Raw genomic sequence first — 14,569 nt, 5'->3', positions numbered from 1 at the left:
TCGAGATGTCTGCTGCAATGGCTTTTTGGGTGTAATACATTCTGAACGCGCCAGAGGAGGCTACTGCTTAACTACACAAATAATGTATTGTTTCGAAAAGCTGTTGTACGGATATACGTTGAGCTTTTGTCGGACGGAAGTTACTTATTGATTTAATACGTGTTGCAACTGGCAAATATGGACGTTAAGATACGTGTCGCTACCAAAGGAGACTGCAAAGACATATCAAGATTGATAATGGTAAGTTATTCACCGGCTATTTTGACATACATGCATACAAGATGATATCGTGCTTGGCACTGTAACATGTGGAACCAAAATGTTAATTAAATTATTTTTCAGGACTTGGCAGTTCATGACAAGATGTCGGATCAGGTGAAGCTGTCATGCGATGGTAATATATTTCAGTGAACAAATTACAATCCTCCTATAGTGTTGCAAAGCCACTGCTAACTCTCCACAAAATCTTTTTCTACAAAATGTTCAATTATATTTTTACAATTATCTTCCTCATCCATGGTACATCGGTGAATTGTTTTGATTCTTTTTTAAACCATAGAACTGCAACGTGATGGTTTCAGCCAGAACCCCTTGTTTGAGTGTCTTGTTGCAGAGATAGCAGATGAAAATAAATCTAAAGAAGGTAAAATGTTTGCAAACCTGTGGCCTACCTGTCTCTTTTACTGTCTGTTCAGCTTTCATTTTTACCGCTTGCTAAAATATGTCTGTCAATTCGAGCCTTGGATACGTCCACACCACACACCAGTCATAAGAGGGTGTGCACACTTGTGCAACCACAATATCACTGTTGATTATTCCTTGGAGCTGTCTTTAATGATCTCTTTATTTTGGTTTAGGATTCACAATTATTGGTTATGCCCTTTACTTTTACATCTACTGCACATGGAAGGGGCGGTCCATGTATTTGGAGGATTTATATGTGATGCCGGAATTCAGAGGTAAAATGTGTTTTGGCATTTCAGTATATCAAAAATGTCTGTTCTAATTTGTGTTAATCTCATATATGTTATCACATAATTTACTTTAAATTTATGCTTGTTCTAGATCAAAACTATGCTGTTCTGTACTATAATGTCCCTTTTTTGAGTTGCTTTGAGTTCCAGACTGGAATATTTTCTGCCTCATGAGTTTGTTGATGTCTTCATCAGGATTTGGCATTGGAAAAAGTTTACTGAGCAATATTGCTCAGGTAAGAATGCTAGAATGTTTACAAATCCAAACATTGGCAATTTACGAGGGCAACAAAACCAACTTATTTCTTGTGATGTATGTGCAAGGTGGCCAAAGAGAAGCAGTGTGCGCGGTTGCACTTGATCGTGTTGAATTGGAACTCTCACTCTCTCGATTTTTATACTGCAAGAGGAGCTCAGGATCTCACTGTCAAGGAAGGCTGGCACTTGGTACATTTTGATGGACAAAGCTTGGACCATCTGGCAAATGAAACTCAACAAATTAGAAAGTGTGTTTCAGGAGAAGACAAAGTTGTGTAAATATTTGGTTTTGGCTACACGCGCATACAATTGTTGTCATGCTACAAAGTAAACAAACGAGTTTTAGAAGATTCTCCACTACACACACAGAAGGATAACATGGTGGCAATTTTTTGTGGGCTCACCTCTGGCATTTCAAAATTGTCATTATAGATGTATATTAATGTACTAAACAAATATGAACACCCTGAAAACTAGTGTGCAATACACACTTGTGTGCCTATCTATGTTTTGCAGAATATTATTATTGAAGAAAAAAACATGCACACTCATTCCATCCAAGTTTTGATTATAAAAATCAAAAAAGACCTTGCAGGTAATAAACATGAACGTCTTCCTGTTGGGTTGTATTTAAACAACACGGGGGAAAAAACGGCAAACTTACGTCGAATGTAAACTATTATTTTCTTAACGTCACCAGAAACACTCGACCAAAAAAAGCAGCTACTTTGTTTTATTTTGAAGGGAGACGAAATACACGTATAGTGCTGCTGCTTCCTGTTTTTATAAATCGGAACATAATGAAGCGAATTAATTTCAATTGAGCTGGCCAAGCCGTACGTGTAAAGTCGTGAATCGCAGCCTCAAACATGAACTTCAACATCCGTGCTGCGACTAAAGAAGACTGTAAAGACATATCAAGAATGATATTGGTGAGTGTTGCATGTTGACTTTTGCTGAGAGCTCAGTGAAAGTTTCAAAGAATCGGCTACAAAGTAACGAAGGAGGTGCATATAAATGCAACGTTTTTTTTTTCTTTTTTCCAGGAGTTGGCTTTGTATGAAAAGATGACTGATCAAGTCAAGATATCATGCAAAGGTAATGATTTCACAACAGTAAACTCAATTGATTAAATTTTTATGACGTTATTTTCAAGTATTGCTATGGTTGAAATTTTAAGTCAAGGCAAAGGCTCCCGAGACTTAACCCTCTACCACAAATTGAACATATATTTTTTTCTGCCCCTTCGAGTGGTTTGCTTTAATGCGGGTTGTAAAACATGTGGCATGAACAATTTTGCCCCACTTTCGATCATAGTGAGCAATTAACAGATATCATGTGATGATTATCCATCAAGTGGTTTCCCATATGTTTCCTGGGAAGTTGCGCACATCAATATCGTTTACCAATATAGGGACCAAGCCCTGCCATAAATAACAGATCTGGAATTATTGAAAGCCACCCAAAATCTCTTCGACATACTTCCTTGATGTCACAATAAATTGTCAAGCCATATTAAAAAAAAAAACAGCAAGTAGATGAGTTTTTCTGTGAGGAACAGACGGTAGAGTTCCAAAGAAAATACACAAATAGGTGAGAAGAAATGCAGTTACCATATAAGTTAGTACTTGATTGGCCTCTTTTATTTCCACATATATGTTCTTTGCTGCCAAATAGGAGAACAGGCCTGTCAACTATAGTAGCTCATTTCTGACAGTCCTCTTACACAATGCAGATATGTGTGCATCCTGTTTTACAATTGTCATTGCTATCTTTACTCTATCGATACATGTCTAGATGTGCACGTTTCAGGTGAACTATGCTTTTTTTTTTCTTGTTTAATTTAGAACTTGAGCATGATGGTTTCTGCCAGAATCCCTTATTTGAATGTGTTGTCGCCGAGGTACCAGAAGAGAACAAATCTAGAGAAGGTAAAATGTACGTTAGTTGATGTGTCCCACTGATGCTAATATTTCAACAAAGCATTTTAATCTGTCCACTGGGTTGCATTTTTTGTGTGTGGAGAAATACATTATTGCTGGGCTATTTGTTCCAATACTAAAAAATATTTTGGTATTTTGGAGCTGGTTTAAAAAAAAAAAAAAAAACATCAAATATGTTGGTAGTTGGTAGGCCTCCTGTGTGGGATGTGCATGTTGAATTGAATTTAAACATTCATAATGTCATTTTTTTTCTGTTCTATCATTGTTGCATGTCGATTTCAGCCATGCAATTTTAAGCGCGGTCTTTCTGTTACAATGAGAGCAGTCTCTTCATTTTACGTCAGGATTTACCATCGTCGGATACGGCCTTTACTTTTACACATACAGCACATGGAAGGGACGGGCGATGCATTTGGAGGATTTGTATGTGATGCCTGAATTCCGAGGTAAGTCAAAGTTTCAAAGTTGGAATAAATATTAACCACACTGTCAGAAATGGAGGAGGAATCTATTTCTGTGCTTCAAGGTTGAATGTATCCACTGGGAAAATTATTGTCATCCAACCAGACTTTTGAACCATTTTCTTTTCGCTTTATAAGCACACACCTATTTGTGTTGATCGATCACATAAAATACATTTGTGTTCCTAATGTGAAAATAAATGTCAAAAGCTCAAGGGGTGTGGTGACTTTTGCAGGCTACTGTTGCAGGGCAGTACGTATGAGTAAGATAAGCCATTGTACAGCTTAACATAACAGCACCTTTTTATATTGAGAGTCTATTTTGGAACAAACATATTTTCTTCCTCATGAGTTTATTGATGTCTTTGACAGGAATTGGCATAGGAAAATGTTTAATGAGCACCGTTGCTAAGGTAAGAGTGCCGAAGACTAACTAAAGTTCCACCTTCATGGTCCAACTAAAACAAGTCATATTTGTGAAAGGTGGCTAAAGAAAACCAGTGTGCACGCTTGCAATTGAACGTGTTGGAATGGAATACGCCATCACGAGACTTCTATGCTACTAGAGGAGCTCAGGATCTCACTGTGCAGGAAGGCTGGCACTTAATACGTTTTGATGGACAAAGCTTGGATGATTTGGGAAACGATGGCCCAAAGAATTAGAAGGGATTCCCCTCCCTTGGATGTGACACCCATGTTACAGAAATGTACCTTTTTGAGTTTTATTTCATTTTGGTAAACACATTTTAAAATTCTGGAATAAATGTTCTCTTCTTTAAATATGTTTTTTGTCTCCTATTTTCTCTAATATATCTGAAGTGCTTAAAAAAATTGTGACCATCAATTATAGAAATAAAAAAACAAATGCATAAGTGGGTAATGCACTGAACCAGAGTGGGGAATTTCAAGGTAATGTCACTTAATGGTTTTAATAAGACGAAATGATCTGGTCAGTCAGAAAGGAATCAAGCATAACATTAAATCCTTAGAAATGTTTTTTTTCTACAGTATAGAAATTGATGTAAATACCTCATTTGACACGAGGCATAATACTATCCTTAATGATTTTAGAAATATATTAGTAAATTTGAAAAATAATGACTAATTATATTTTAGCATTAAACTGGTTTATTAAACAGAACTGAACCATAATGATCTTGGTGGTTGGTAAGTAATAAATAATATAATAATGAGAATCAGATAGCCCGGCTCCACTTCTCTAAAAATAATACGGTATAGACTACTATATTATTTTTCAAACAATCCCAGTTGTGATTTCACGTTTTTCCCCACAGGGGGCGTCATCACTAAATACACCTGCTGAGGTGAGCCACCTAGACTCGTCATTTGCTGCTAACAATAAAAATCACTTTCTCGTCAGTATTATTGCATTTTTTTATTTGTATACAAAGCAAAATTTACTGAAGCAAAAGTGTTTATTTCCATAAGTCAGAAATGTCACAAATATAAATATTTCCATAAATGTACATCAAATTCACAGTGACCCTAATGTTTTTTTGGGGCATGGTATTTATTTTTAACAGTACTGTTGTCTTAACATCTAAATTTTGAGTCCGCGTATTTAAATACCCAACAAATGATTAGCTCCCATTTTTCTACTATGTATAAAAATAATTATTTTTTCTAATAAGCTCTTAATCATGACTTGCTTTTTTCCCATGTAGGTCCTGACACACAGTAGCCATGCAATGTACTTGCACACTGATCATACCGTCATTGCTCTAAAGATACTGTTATCTTTACTGCCCTACTACTGTCTTCATATGTATTATGGTGGGTGGATCACTGTGCATCAACATTACGAGTAGTTTAAATGAGTAAAGAAAAAAAAAATCAAATTTGACTGCATTTCAATAATTGTTGCATCTAAGTAACTTGTCACACATATGCATTTCTTCCATAGTTGCTGGGGGCAGATCGAGACGTAGTGGACAGCACACGTCCCCTGGAGGACGGCTGGTATGGGTAAGGCCTAAGAATCAAAAGATGTGGTTAAACACGACGTCAACTTCTACTCATGGTAAACGTTCGCTTTGATACATACACTTTTTCACCTGGCTCCTTACAACTGCACGAAAACATCAGACAGCCACCTCCGCACAGGGCAAGTATGGCCGACGACCAGCCAATGTACAAACCTTCTCCGATCTCGTACCTGTGTCACAGTGAAATTGCACAAAATGATCTGATTTGTGTCTTGTTAAACTTCAAAATCAATCAAGTATGCACTCTTACTTTGTCCCTGGGTAGAACTGGTCAAAGAATTCCTGTGTGATGTTGGCTGCATACCAAGATATAGCGATCATGGTGCACATCCCTAGAAAAGTCCACAACATTTTTTTTAACACAAGGGGAAAACAACAAATTACCAGACCTACGATTTTACATATAAAAAAAAAAAGATGTTTATGGGATATTTTTTTGCATAATGTGGAAATTAATAGTGAATGTTTTAAAATGAATGTGCAATTAATTTTCTTATCTACACACTGTCCCTTTAATGGCACAACTAAGTTTAGTGCAACATTAGCTGACTGCATGCGATGTATATGCCTTTACACTGTACAGGCAAACAAGTGATAATAACCCTTGACCAGGTTTAAGATAGCTTGTCTCCTGTACATAGATTAGAGTACCTGACATGTTAGCTTTTCGGGTGTTGGAGGTAATAGTGAAAAGGTTAATTTGTGCTATGGAAAGAATTAAAATCTATGTAACATTGACTTCGTGAGATTGTTGTGGAATCTGAGGAGTTGTTTTTTCCCCCATGATTACGCCAAAGCCACTTGACCTATTTGCACTTCACTTTGTGGAGGGGTGGGGCACAGGAATAGGAAAACATGGTTTGTTTTGATCAACACATTTTTTTCAAATCTCAATTTCTGTAATATCACTCGATTTTTTAAAGACAGAATTTAGGAAGTGGAGGTGTAGGATTTGTTTCAAATGTTGGCCTTTCTGCTCTGTTATGCACCACTGAAGTTCATAATTGTTTTTGTTCTTACCCTGTAGTAAGAAGAACACCCCTCCAATTGCTGCAATCCTCCCCTTTAGAATGTAGTTTTCTCCTCCAATTTTGGAGCACTGCATTCCAACCAGAGTTCCCACCAGCCCAAACGTCCCGAACACAATGGAAGCAATCATCAGTGCTCGAGATGCTTGGATGTACCCTGCACACAAACACAAATGATGAGTTTATTGGTAAGACAACACATACACAGCAAAACAAATCACAATAATAATTTCACCAAGTGCCAATTTCAACAAATAAGTAATTTCAGGACTGCTCTATATAGTTCCTTAGTTATCGAATAGCAACCTCCACATTTGATATAAAAGTGACATCATTTTTCTGTGCATCGAATTATTTACAAAACGAATCTTTAATATATGACAATGTTTTGTCTACTAAGTACTAAACATCATGTGCGTCCCCTATAAGATCACTTATTACAAATATGGAACTAAAAAAAAAATAAAAAAAATTGAAACGCTACAAAATCTCAGCATAGTAAAATGAAATAAAAAAAAAAAAAAACATTCTTTTTTTTTTTCCCCCAACCATTCGTTAGTATCCCACTTAAGGGAACCAAACAATTGCCTTTCATGTAAATAATATTATCTTGTGACCACATGGCTTTCCATGTCCAGTCTGAAGGTTATGACCTAGAGGTTGAAACCATTTGATGTTTTTTATATATTTTTCTACTGGGGTTATTCTTGCTCATGATTGTCCTTTACTGTTGTATTTTTTATACTGCCAATCTTATATTACCTGCTGTTAACTAAAGAGCATCACCCGCAGTGATGTCACTCTGACACGCAGATGCCGCTACGGTCAATGCTAAAAAACAACTCAGGAAATCTGATCAAAGCTGAAAACAAGAGCCAAATTCTCAATGTGTTAGCCCTTTTTAATGGCTGCTCTGGCTCTGTACAACTTTCTACAAATAGATATATTTTTCTTCTTTTAACCCAATGAAGGAGTCGACACATTAAAAGTTTTGAACACATACCGCTTAGTGCGAGCAACGAAGGAAAATCGCGGCAGTTGTGAATTCCTATCGAGTCAGTGGCACAGGACATCCAGAGATTCTCATAGATGGTGGACGTGGTGATCACGTTACCGTCCACCGTTGACACTCTCCAGTACCGATTGGGAAGGGCGACCCCGGCCATCAGCCATCCCAGAAAACCCAGGAAGAAAGCAAATGCTTCCACAACGGGATTCATAACTCTATCGTGGTTGATCCAGCCTGTCTTAGAGCTGTCCAGAAAAGCTTCTTACCAATCTCGCCAGACTAAACTATCTTCAAGAATAAACGTGTTGTTTTTCTCTGGCCCAGCGTTCTCAGTGTGCCACAGAAACCTCCTTATTAATGATTAATCCCAAACTGCCCACTTATGATTTCTATGAGATCTGTTGAACCTTTTTCAAAAGTGCACTTGTTTACCCAACTCAAGGGAAGTGAGGTTGAACCTCGACACCCGCCGTCTAACGTCTATAGACTCAGAGCCATTTGTCACCTTCTGACAATCTCTTTGAACAGTGTCAATAAATCTCTGTCAGTACTGATGGGATCCAAGTCCCAGTTGGACTCCAATGCCTGAAGGATGATGTGGAACGTCATTGGCCGTGAGGGGTGTGGGCGCATCAACACGTTCCCACCCACTGATAAAAAAAAAAAAAAAAAAGAAAAGAAGAACCTACCCACTGATAAAAACCATTTGCTTAAAAAAAAAAAAAAGGGGGGGGGGGCATTATTTCTGGTTTAAATGTTTACTGTCATCCTGCAGACATGTTAAAGGTTTGAAATTTGTGTATATATGGTTTGGAGGAGATAATGTCATATTTTACATGTGAAATTTGATGATGATCTGGCTTGAGATATACTTTTTTTAATGTGAAAATTAAAATATGAAATTGCTTGATTGTCCTTTTGAAAAAAAAGTGTATTCAAATAATCCAAAGGTTTTTTTTTAGAGTTTCAATACATTTTGCTTATGAACTCAGTAATATTAGCTATTTAGAATTTATTGTGTGCCACTTACAGAAATTGATTAACGGAATTGGTTTCCCTCGTGAATTAGAAAAAGAATCCCAATTTCTTCATATTAAATCATATGAGATCATAAAATTGGACACAATCAAGTTATTTGCAATATGATTTAAAATAGAAGTTTTATAAAATGTTTGGACTAAAGTTCATTACAGCATATTTGTTGAAATTATGTGCAGTAAAAAGTAAATACAGAATACAGTAATCTCAGAAAAAAAATCATTGTCATTTACTGTACATTAAAAAGATAACAATCACTGTCCAGCGAAAATAAAGAATTTAATGTTAATTCAGATTAGTTTTGTCATTTGGAAGAAAATTGAAATTACCATTATACCGTAGCTCAATCAAAGTGAAGTTGCTTTTCTTTTGCAAAGTTAAAATATTCAAAGTATTGTCTTGAAAGCTATTTACATCATCAAATACATTATACTAAACCATGTCTTAAACTAACTACATTTCTTGTTTTGCAATGTCAAGCAGTTCTAATGAGGTATAAAGAAAATGCACACTCAGCTTTAACCAACATCTGAATCAGCATTACTTTACATGCAAGTGATGTTGAAGCCTGAGCACATGAAAAACCATCAGTATATTTTTTAACAACATTTTTGTTTTTAATCTATAAAAACTTTACTTACCAGGTAGGGCAAAAAGGGATGGAAATTCTCGGCAGTCATAAGTCCCAGTAGAATCACTAGCGCAAGACATCCACAAGTTCTCATATATTGCTGAGGTTGTAATTACACTACCATCTGTGGTGGATTCTTTCCAATACTGGTGTTCTAATGATATAAAAACCATGATCCAGCCTAGAAAACCAAGTACAAGTGCTGTAATTTCAACAATGTCCCTCATTTTGCAAGTAATGTTCTCCACAAGTAATGTTCTCTAGCTAATCAGATGAGGTTTCGCCTTCTAAGGAGCTCTAATGGCAACTTCTGTATCTATTGTACATTTCGAAGTGCACGCAGGTTTTTTTTCCTCATGCACTCAAACATACTGGGACTAATTTGAACATTGATTTGTTGGCTGTAGTTACATGATATGTCTGCTATTCCCGCCCAAAATTGATTACATTTCACGTGCCTGGCACGTTACTGTAGAAATGTAAGCATACAAGGAACTCCCCCCAACACACACGGACACACGCACACACACACACACACACACATGCACGCACGCACACACGCACATCCACACACACTTTTTGATCTTGCAGAGGTGAAATTTTGTCAAATACATTACACTGCTTTATGTTATGTAACTATTTGTGAAATTTACTGGGATTCTGTGGCAATCTTTAAATTTACAATCTAGATCTGCCATAAGCGGCACTTTATATGTTGTATTAGCATTTTATTAAACCTAATTGACAAGATATTTAAGATCATTTTATATGACTTTAGTAATATGAATGACTGAATCAAATGTATTATAGTCACAATTTTTTAACAAAAAAATGCCTTGGTTATCGATAAATGAAGTCAGCACTAGTGAAATGTGAGATTTTGGGAAATATTTTAATCTCTGTGAATTTACTTAGATTTTCATCATGACCATGATCTTGTCTCCCTCCCTCTTCGGACAATTGGTAGCTTGGGATTTTCAAGAGGTTATTTCAAGTTCCATGAGCAAATATTAATAAATTAAGTGGCGTGAATAGAGGGCAGAGCATACATTGAAACCTGTGTCAGACAAAGTGTCTAACTTAGCACCAGTTAAGCATTAACAAATATGAAACACAAAAGATGCATTGAAATTGTTGGCTAGGTAAGTAATTTTTTTTCTACTGAAGCTTATAGATTCAACAATGATGTCTGTCCTTTTCCAAATAGTTTGTGGACATTCTACTATACTGATGTCCATTAAAAGAAATTGGCTAGCACCACAAAAATATTAATTTATTTTTATTTATAAAAATCAGAATATGGGATTGTGCAAAACTAAGAGATATTTTAGAGGATAGTTTGGGGTGTCATGCAATATTATAAACATTAAAATGTGTCTGTTTCTTTTTATGGTTTTAGTCTGTATCTTATCTAATCTATTTTTCTACTGTTGTCAAGTAATCTGCAGGAAAGTTCAAAGTTCCGCCGTATATCTACAATATTGAGTTCATATTCAGGCTTTAAATCGTAATCATATTTCTGTTAATATTTTATTTCCTTGCCCTTCCCTTCATCTTCTGAAATAAGCGTTCCCTCGTGTCCCCGTTGACCCCGCTGCTCAATGGAGAAGTGGCCTTGAAACTTTTTTTTCTTTTTTTTGGGTGTTCAAAAACGTATCTGTTCCTTTTTTTTAACACGTCCCCGTCACTTGCCTGATGGCTGTGTGCGGCAAGTATGCGAAAGGCTTACGTTGGGTTGCCAAATTATATTTAAATAGTGTGTATGCGTTGGAACAGTCATTATTTGACTTTGCGACGAGTTTCGATGAGGTGATTCATCACCATGACTGCTGCTTTTTGTCCCTCCGTCAGGTGTGCATAAACGTGATTTGAAGATCACTAATGCATGCATCCTTTGCAGCATTCAGTCGGTTGAAGTCAGGCAATAAATCACTCGTTTGTGCAGAATCGCTCACAATAGACGATATCAGGCAAGGTAAAGGCAATATGTTAATGCCGAGCTGGATCAGATTTCCACGTGACCTGTGTTCTCTTCTAGCCTTGCACATTCCCTGAAGAGTGGAGAGGGACACATATGTATGCTCAGCAAATTTTTATTCATTGTGCTTCTTCTAGCTATGACATATTCAAAGAACATTTACTGTACCTTAGTTGTTATGCATTATATTTATGAAGCTAACAGTCCACACATGCAACAATGAAATTACAAGTTCATGCTCATTACAGGGTTTTTTTTAAACAATGTTGTATTATTGTGGTACATACATATATACAGTTTCACTATAGCTAAAGATTAATGTACTATATTTAATACTACAGTTGTATGCTTCCGGAACATTTTATTGGGTACATCTGCACAGTTTCATGAGAGCTGCAACAGGAGTTGAATTTAAAAAAAACTTGGCTAAGATAGTAATCATTTGTCAGCATTTTTTGGTGAAGCTCTCGAACCGTTGTGTAAAATGGACCGCTTCACACCGACAGAAGTTTTTGCTATTTTATTCAGCAAATCAATAAACACATTCTACTTTAAAGAATCACACATCCTCCGCCTTTGGCTTCCACATAGTTTGGGTCGAGGTCATTAGGCAACTTTCCGTTCTCACCCCAGATGTTCATCTCTCCAAACACACCCGTCTCGATCATTTCCTCCTGCCACGGGATCGGAACGTTGCCCGAGGCAAAGTCGGCAAAGAACTCTGTATCCTTGTTATCCATGACCACGCCTTTAATGGTGCTAAAGGCGCCTACGTCGTCGATGTCTTTGGCGTAGACCATCCTGGGATCAGGGACAAATGGTGGAGGAAGCATACCTTAGTGAAAATGAGAAAAAAATCATGTATTTATTAATGCTGGTTTGGGTGCATACTTGACTGATTGTTTTTGAAGGCCTCACCAGCCTCAAGACGGCCCCAATTGATCTCCTTGAAGAAGGGTTGGCTCTTGAGCTCAGCGCACTCGTTGTTTTTGAACCCGAGGCGTTTCCCCGGATCCTTTTCCAACAAGCCTTCACAAATAGCATTGCATTCTTTGCTAAAGTTGGGAGTGTACGAAACCGGATCGTTCAGAATTCTGCGAGCCACCTCGTCATTCTCCACCTGAAGAAAGGGTGCAATTAGCAAATGTATTCACGTAGTGGGAGAGACCTCTTGGCTGTGTCCTCGACCTTCTCTCCTCGTAGTCTGAAAGGTCCTTTAGCTGCGATCATCTCAAACAGAGTCACCCCCAGAGTAAAATAATCCACTGTGTAGTCATATTCCTTTTTCTGGAGTAGCTCTGGAGCCATGAAACCTTTGAAAAGATTTCATGAGATCATCTAGTGACTACTCACTGAAATGCACTTTGAGAAAGACTTTTTGTGACTTACCAGGAGTTCCTGCATAACCCGATGTTTTGTCTTTTCCTGGTGGAAGTTCCACAGCCAAGCCCAAATCCGACAGCCGGACGTGTCCTGAGTGATGAGATGCATCGATTACACCATATATGTGTCTGTTGAAAGTCTCCATGTTGTTCTTTGCTCCTAAGATCTGACCTGCATCATCTAGCAGCACATTCTCTGGTTTCAGGTCTCTGTAGACAATCCTGTGCTGGTGAAGGTGCTCCAGGCCACAGATGATCTGTGCCGTGTAGAAAGAAGCTCTTTTCTCATTGAAGCCAGGATTTTTTTCATCCACGTTGTACATATGAAACCTGAGGAAGAAGGAGGGAGAACTTTATGCTTCTTTAGAGTTAACAAAATGAAAATTGCTCTAAAGACTTCTTGAGCCTCTTAAGTACTCTTACTGTCTGACTTAAAGCGTGACGCACCTGACGGCCTAGTGTGTATTTTAGCTTTAAGGTTTATCTATACTTGAACTAATTAGCAGACATTGGAGTAAGTGTATTGGGGGCTGCTCCTATGCCTCCAAGTAAAGTATAGAGTTTGGGCACACGGGTTCCAACTGTGTGCGTGTCTGCATAAAGCACCTGAGATCCCCACCATTCATGATGGTCATAACTAGGCAGAGGTCAGTCTTGGTCTGGAAAGCGTAAGCCAGCGACACAATGAAGCGACTGTGGACTTTGGCTAGGATGCGCTTCTCCACAATCGCACCCTAAATATGGATATAAATTAGGAAAATTAGTATTGGGGTTTTTTTGGGCAGTGTTTCCCATAATCCTTCAGTGGTTGTACAAGCACTACGCTGAGCTTCTTTGCAGGGTCTTTCACAAGCTTCTTTTCACTCAGCTGTCATAGTAAAGACTAACCCACTAAACTCAGAAGTTGGAATTGATTTCCTGTTAACTTTGGCACTTTACCTCGTAGCCTCTGCGTTTCTTGAGCCTCTTTTTATCCAGCTTTTTATTGGCGTACATTTTACCGGTGGCCTTAGCCTGACAAGCGTAGACTTCTCCGAATCCTCCCTTTCCAAGGACCCTGAAGTCCATGAACCACTCCTCGTCAACGGGCTGGCTTTCCAACGTCTTGAACTGAACGTAACGCAGGAAGTACATACTTTGCTTGAAGCCCGCCATGGCCTTTGCCTCCAGGTGTTTGAGGAGCTGTTTCTCGCTCTCTTTAAATAAGTCACCGTGGACGTTTTTGAAATCTTCCTTCACCCGGGTGACAGCCTTCTCCTCCAGGAAGCTGCAGAAGGTCTTGGACGTTGACTCGAAGTATTTATTGACCATTTTTTGGGCTTTCTGAACTCTGTCCTTCTCCTGGAAAATGACGTAGTCTTCAATGTCCTTCCAAAGCTCTGCCGCGGTTTTGTGGGTGGCATCGCTTTCCAGAAACTGCTGGAAGAGCCGCTTGCCAATGGGTTCTTTGACGCACATGATGTCGAAGGTTTTGCCCACGGACGCTTTCATGTGTTCGCATTCTCTGATGTGTGGCAGTTTCAGCCTGGCCCGCAACTTTTTGTCTCTCAGGTTGGCCGCTGCCACACCATCCACACTTCCTCGGGCTGACACATAGGCCGAGTTGGCCACCACCGTCTCCAATCCACCGATGTCCATGCTCGCTCGACTTTTGCCTGCAACATGTAAAAAGGATAAGAAAGCCAACCCAATTACAGTAAACTAGCATGCCACTGTGATTAAACATTTGGTCAAGCAGTACAATACTCCTCCACCGTTAAAATCCAACCACGATAACCCCCATTAACTAATGAGGAATGTTATCTCTGTAAAGGCATATTGTTCTCATGCTTTGGCTCTCTTTCAATTGTGCATCAGAGGA

At 38.2% G+C, this 14,569-nt stretch overlaps 4 protein-coding genes and 1 long non-coding RNA gene across 6 annotated transcripts; 3 read left to right on the top strand and 2 right to left on the bottom strand.

Moving 5' to 3' along the window:
- Nucleotides 1–28: 28 nt before the first annotated feature.
- Nucleotides 29–1,726, top strand: LOC133168054 (thialysine N-epsilon-acetyltransferase-like). 2 transcript variants are annotated; one of them, XM_061299294.1, is made up of 6 exons: nt 29–240; nt 343–394; nt 560–643; nt 858–959; nt 1,125–1,210; nt 1,299–1,726. In XM_061299294.1, exons 1-6 carry the CDS (start codon nt 178–180, stop codon nt 1,509–1,511), a joined length of 600 nt encoding a protein of 199 aa, XP_061155278.1. In that variant the 5' UTR covers nt 29–177; the 3' UTR covers nt 1,512–1,726. The 2 variants fall into 2 exon arrangements, with proteins under 2 accessions (XP_061155278.1, XP_061155279.1); XM_061299295.1 differs by having other exon boundaries at nt 1,170–1,210; nt 1,299–1,710.
- A 191-nt stretch (nt 1,727–1,917) lies between these two features.
- On the top strand, nt 1,918–4,416 carry LOC133168056 (thialysine N-epsilon-acetyltransferase-like). Its single transcript, XM_061299298.1, has 6 exons — nt 1,918–2,164; nt 2,279–2,330; nt 3,080–3,163; nt 3,520–3,621; nt 4,009–4,049; nt 4,120–4,416. The coding sequence occupies exons 1-6, from the start codon at nt 2,102–2,104 to the stop codon at nt 4,297–4,299; spliced, it is 522 nt and encodes a 173-aa protein (XP_061155282.1). The 5' UTR covers nt 1,918–2,101; the 3' UTR covers nt 4,300–4,416.
- Nucleotides 4,417–4,874: 458 nt separating this feature from the next.
- On the top strand, nt 4,875–7,768 carry LOC133168608 (uncharacterized). The gene is made up of 4 exons (XR_009718243.1): nt 4,875–4,961; nt 5,322–5,430; nt 5,561–6,858; nt 7,642–7,768. It is a non-coding gene; the product is annotated as an uncharacterized LOC133168608 (long non-coding RNA).
- LOC133168607 (claudin-15-like) lies at nt 5,031–7,890 on the bottom strand. Its single transcript, XM_061300274.1, has 5 exons — nt 7,674–7,890; nt 6,663–6,827; nt 5,893–5,974; nt 5,702–5,812; nt 5,031–5,629 (listed from the first exon to the last, which is right to left on the bottom strand). The coding sequence occupies exons 1-5, from the start codon at nt 7,888–7,890 to the stop codon at nt 5,536–5,538; spliced, it is 669 nt and encodes a 222-aa protein (XP_061156258.1). The 3' UTR covers nt 5,031–5,535.
- Nucleotides 7,891–11,582: 3,692 nt separating this feature from the next.
- grk1b (G protein-coupled receptor kinase 1 b) lies at nt 11,583–14,346 on the bottom strand. Its single transcript, XM_061300272.1, has 7 exons — nt 13,648–14,346; nt 13,315–13,442; nt 12,881–13,038; nt 12,716–12,799; nt 12,515–12,639; nt 12,245–12,446; nt 11,583–12,161 (listed from the first exon to the last, which is right to left on the bottom strand). Exons 1-7 carry the CDS (start codon nt 14,344–14,346, stop codon nt 11,878–11,880), a joined length of 1,680 nt encoding a protein of 559 aa, XP_061156256.1. The 3' UTR covers nt 11,583–11,877.
- Nucleotides 14,347–14,569: the final 223 nt, after the last annotated feature.

This window comes from Syngnathus typhle, linkage group LG15, assembly GCF_033458585.1.
Source record: "Syngnathus typhle isolate RoL2023-S1 ecotype Sweden linkage group LG15, RoL_Styp_1.0, whole genome shotgun sequence".
Lineage (NCBI taxonomy): Eukaryota > Metazoa > Chordata > Actinopteri > Syngnathiformes > Syngnathidae > Syngnathus > Syngnathus typhle.
This window is presented reverse-complemented; position numbering and strand designations above follow the sequence as displayed.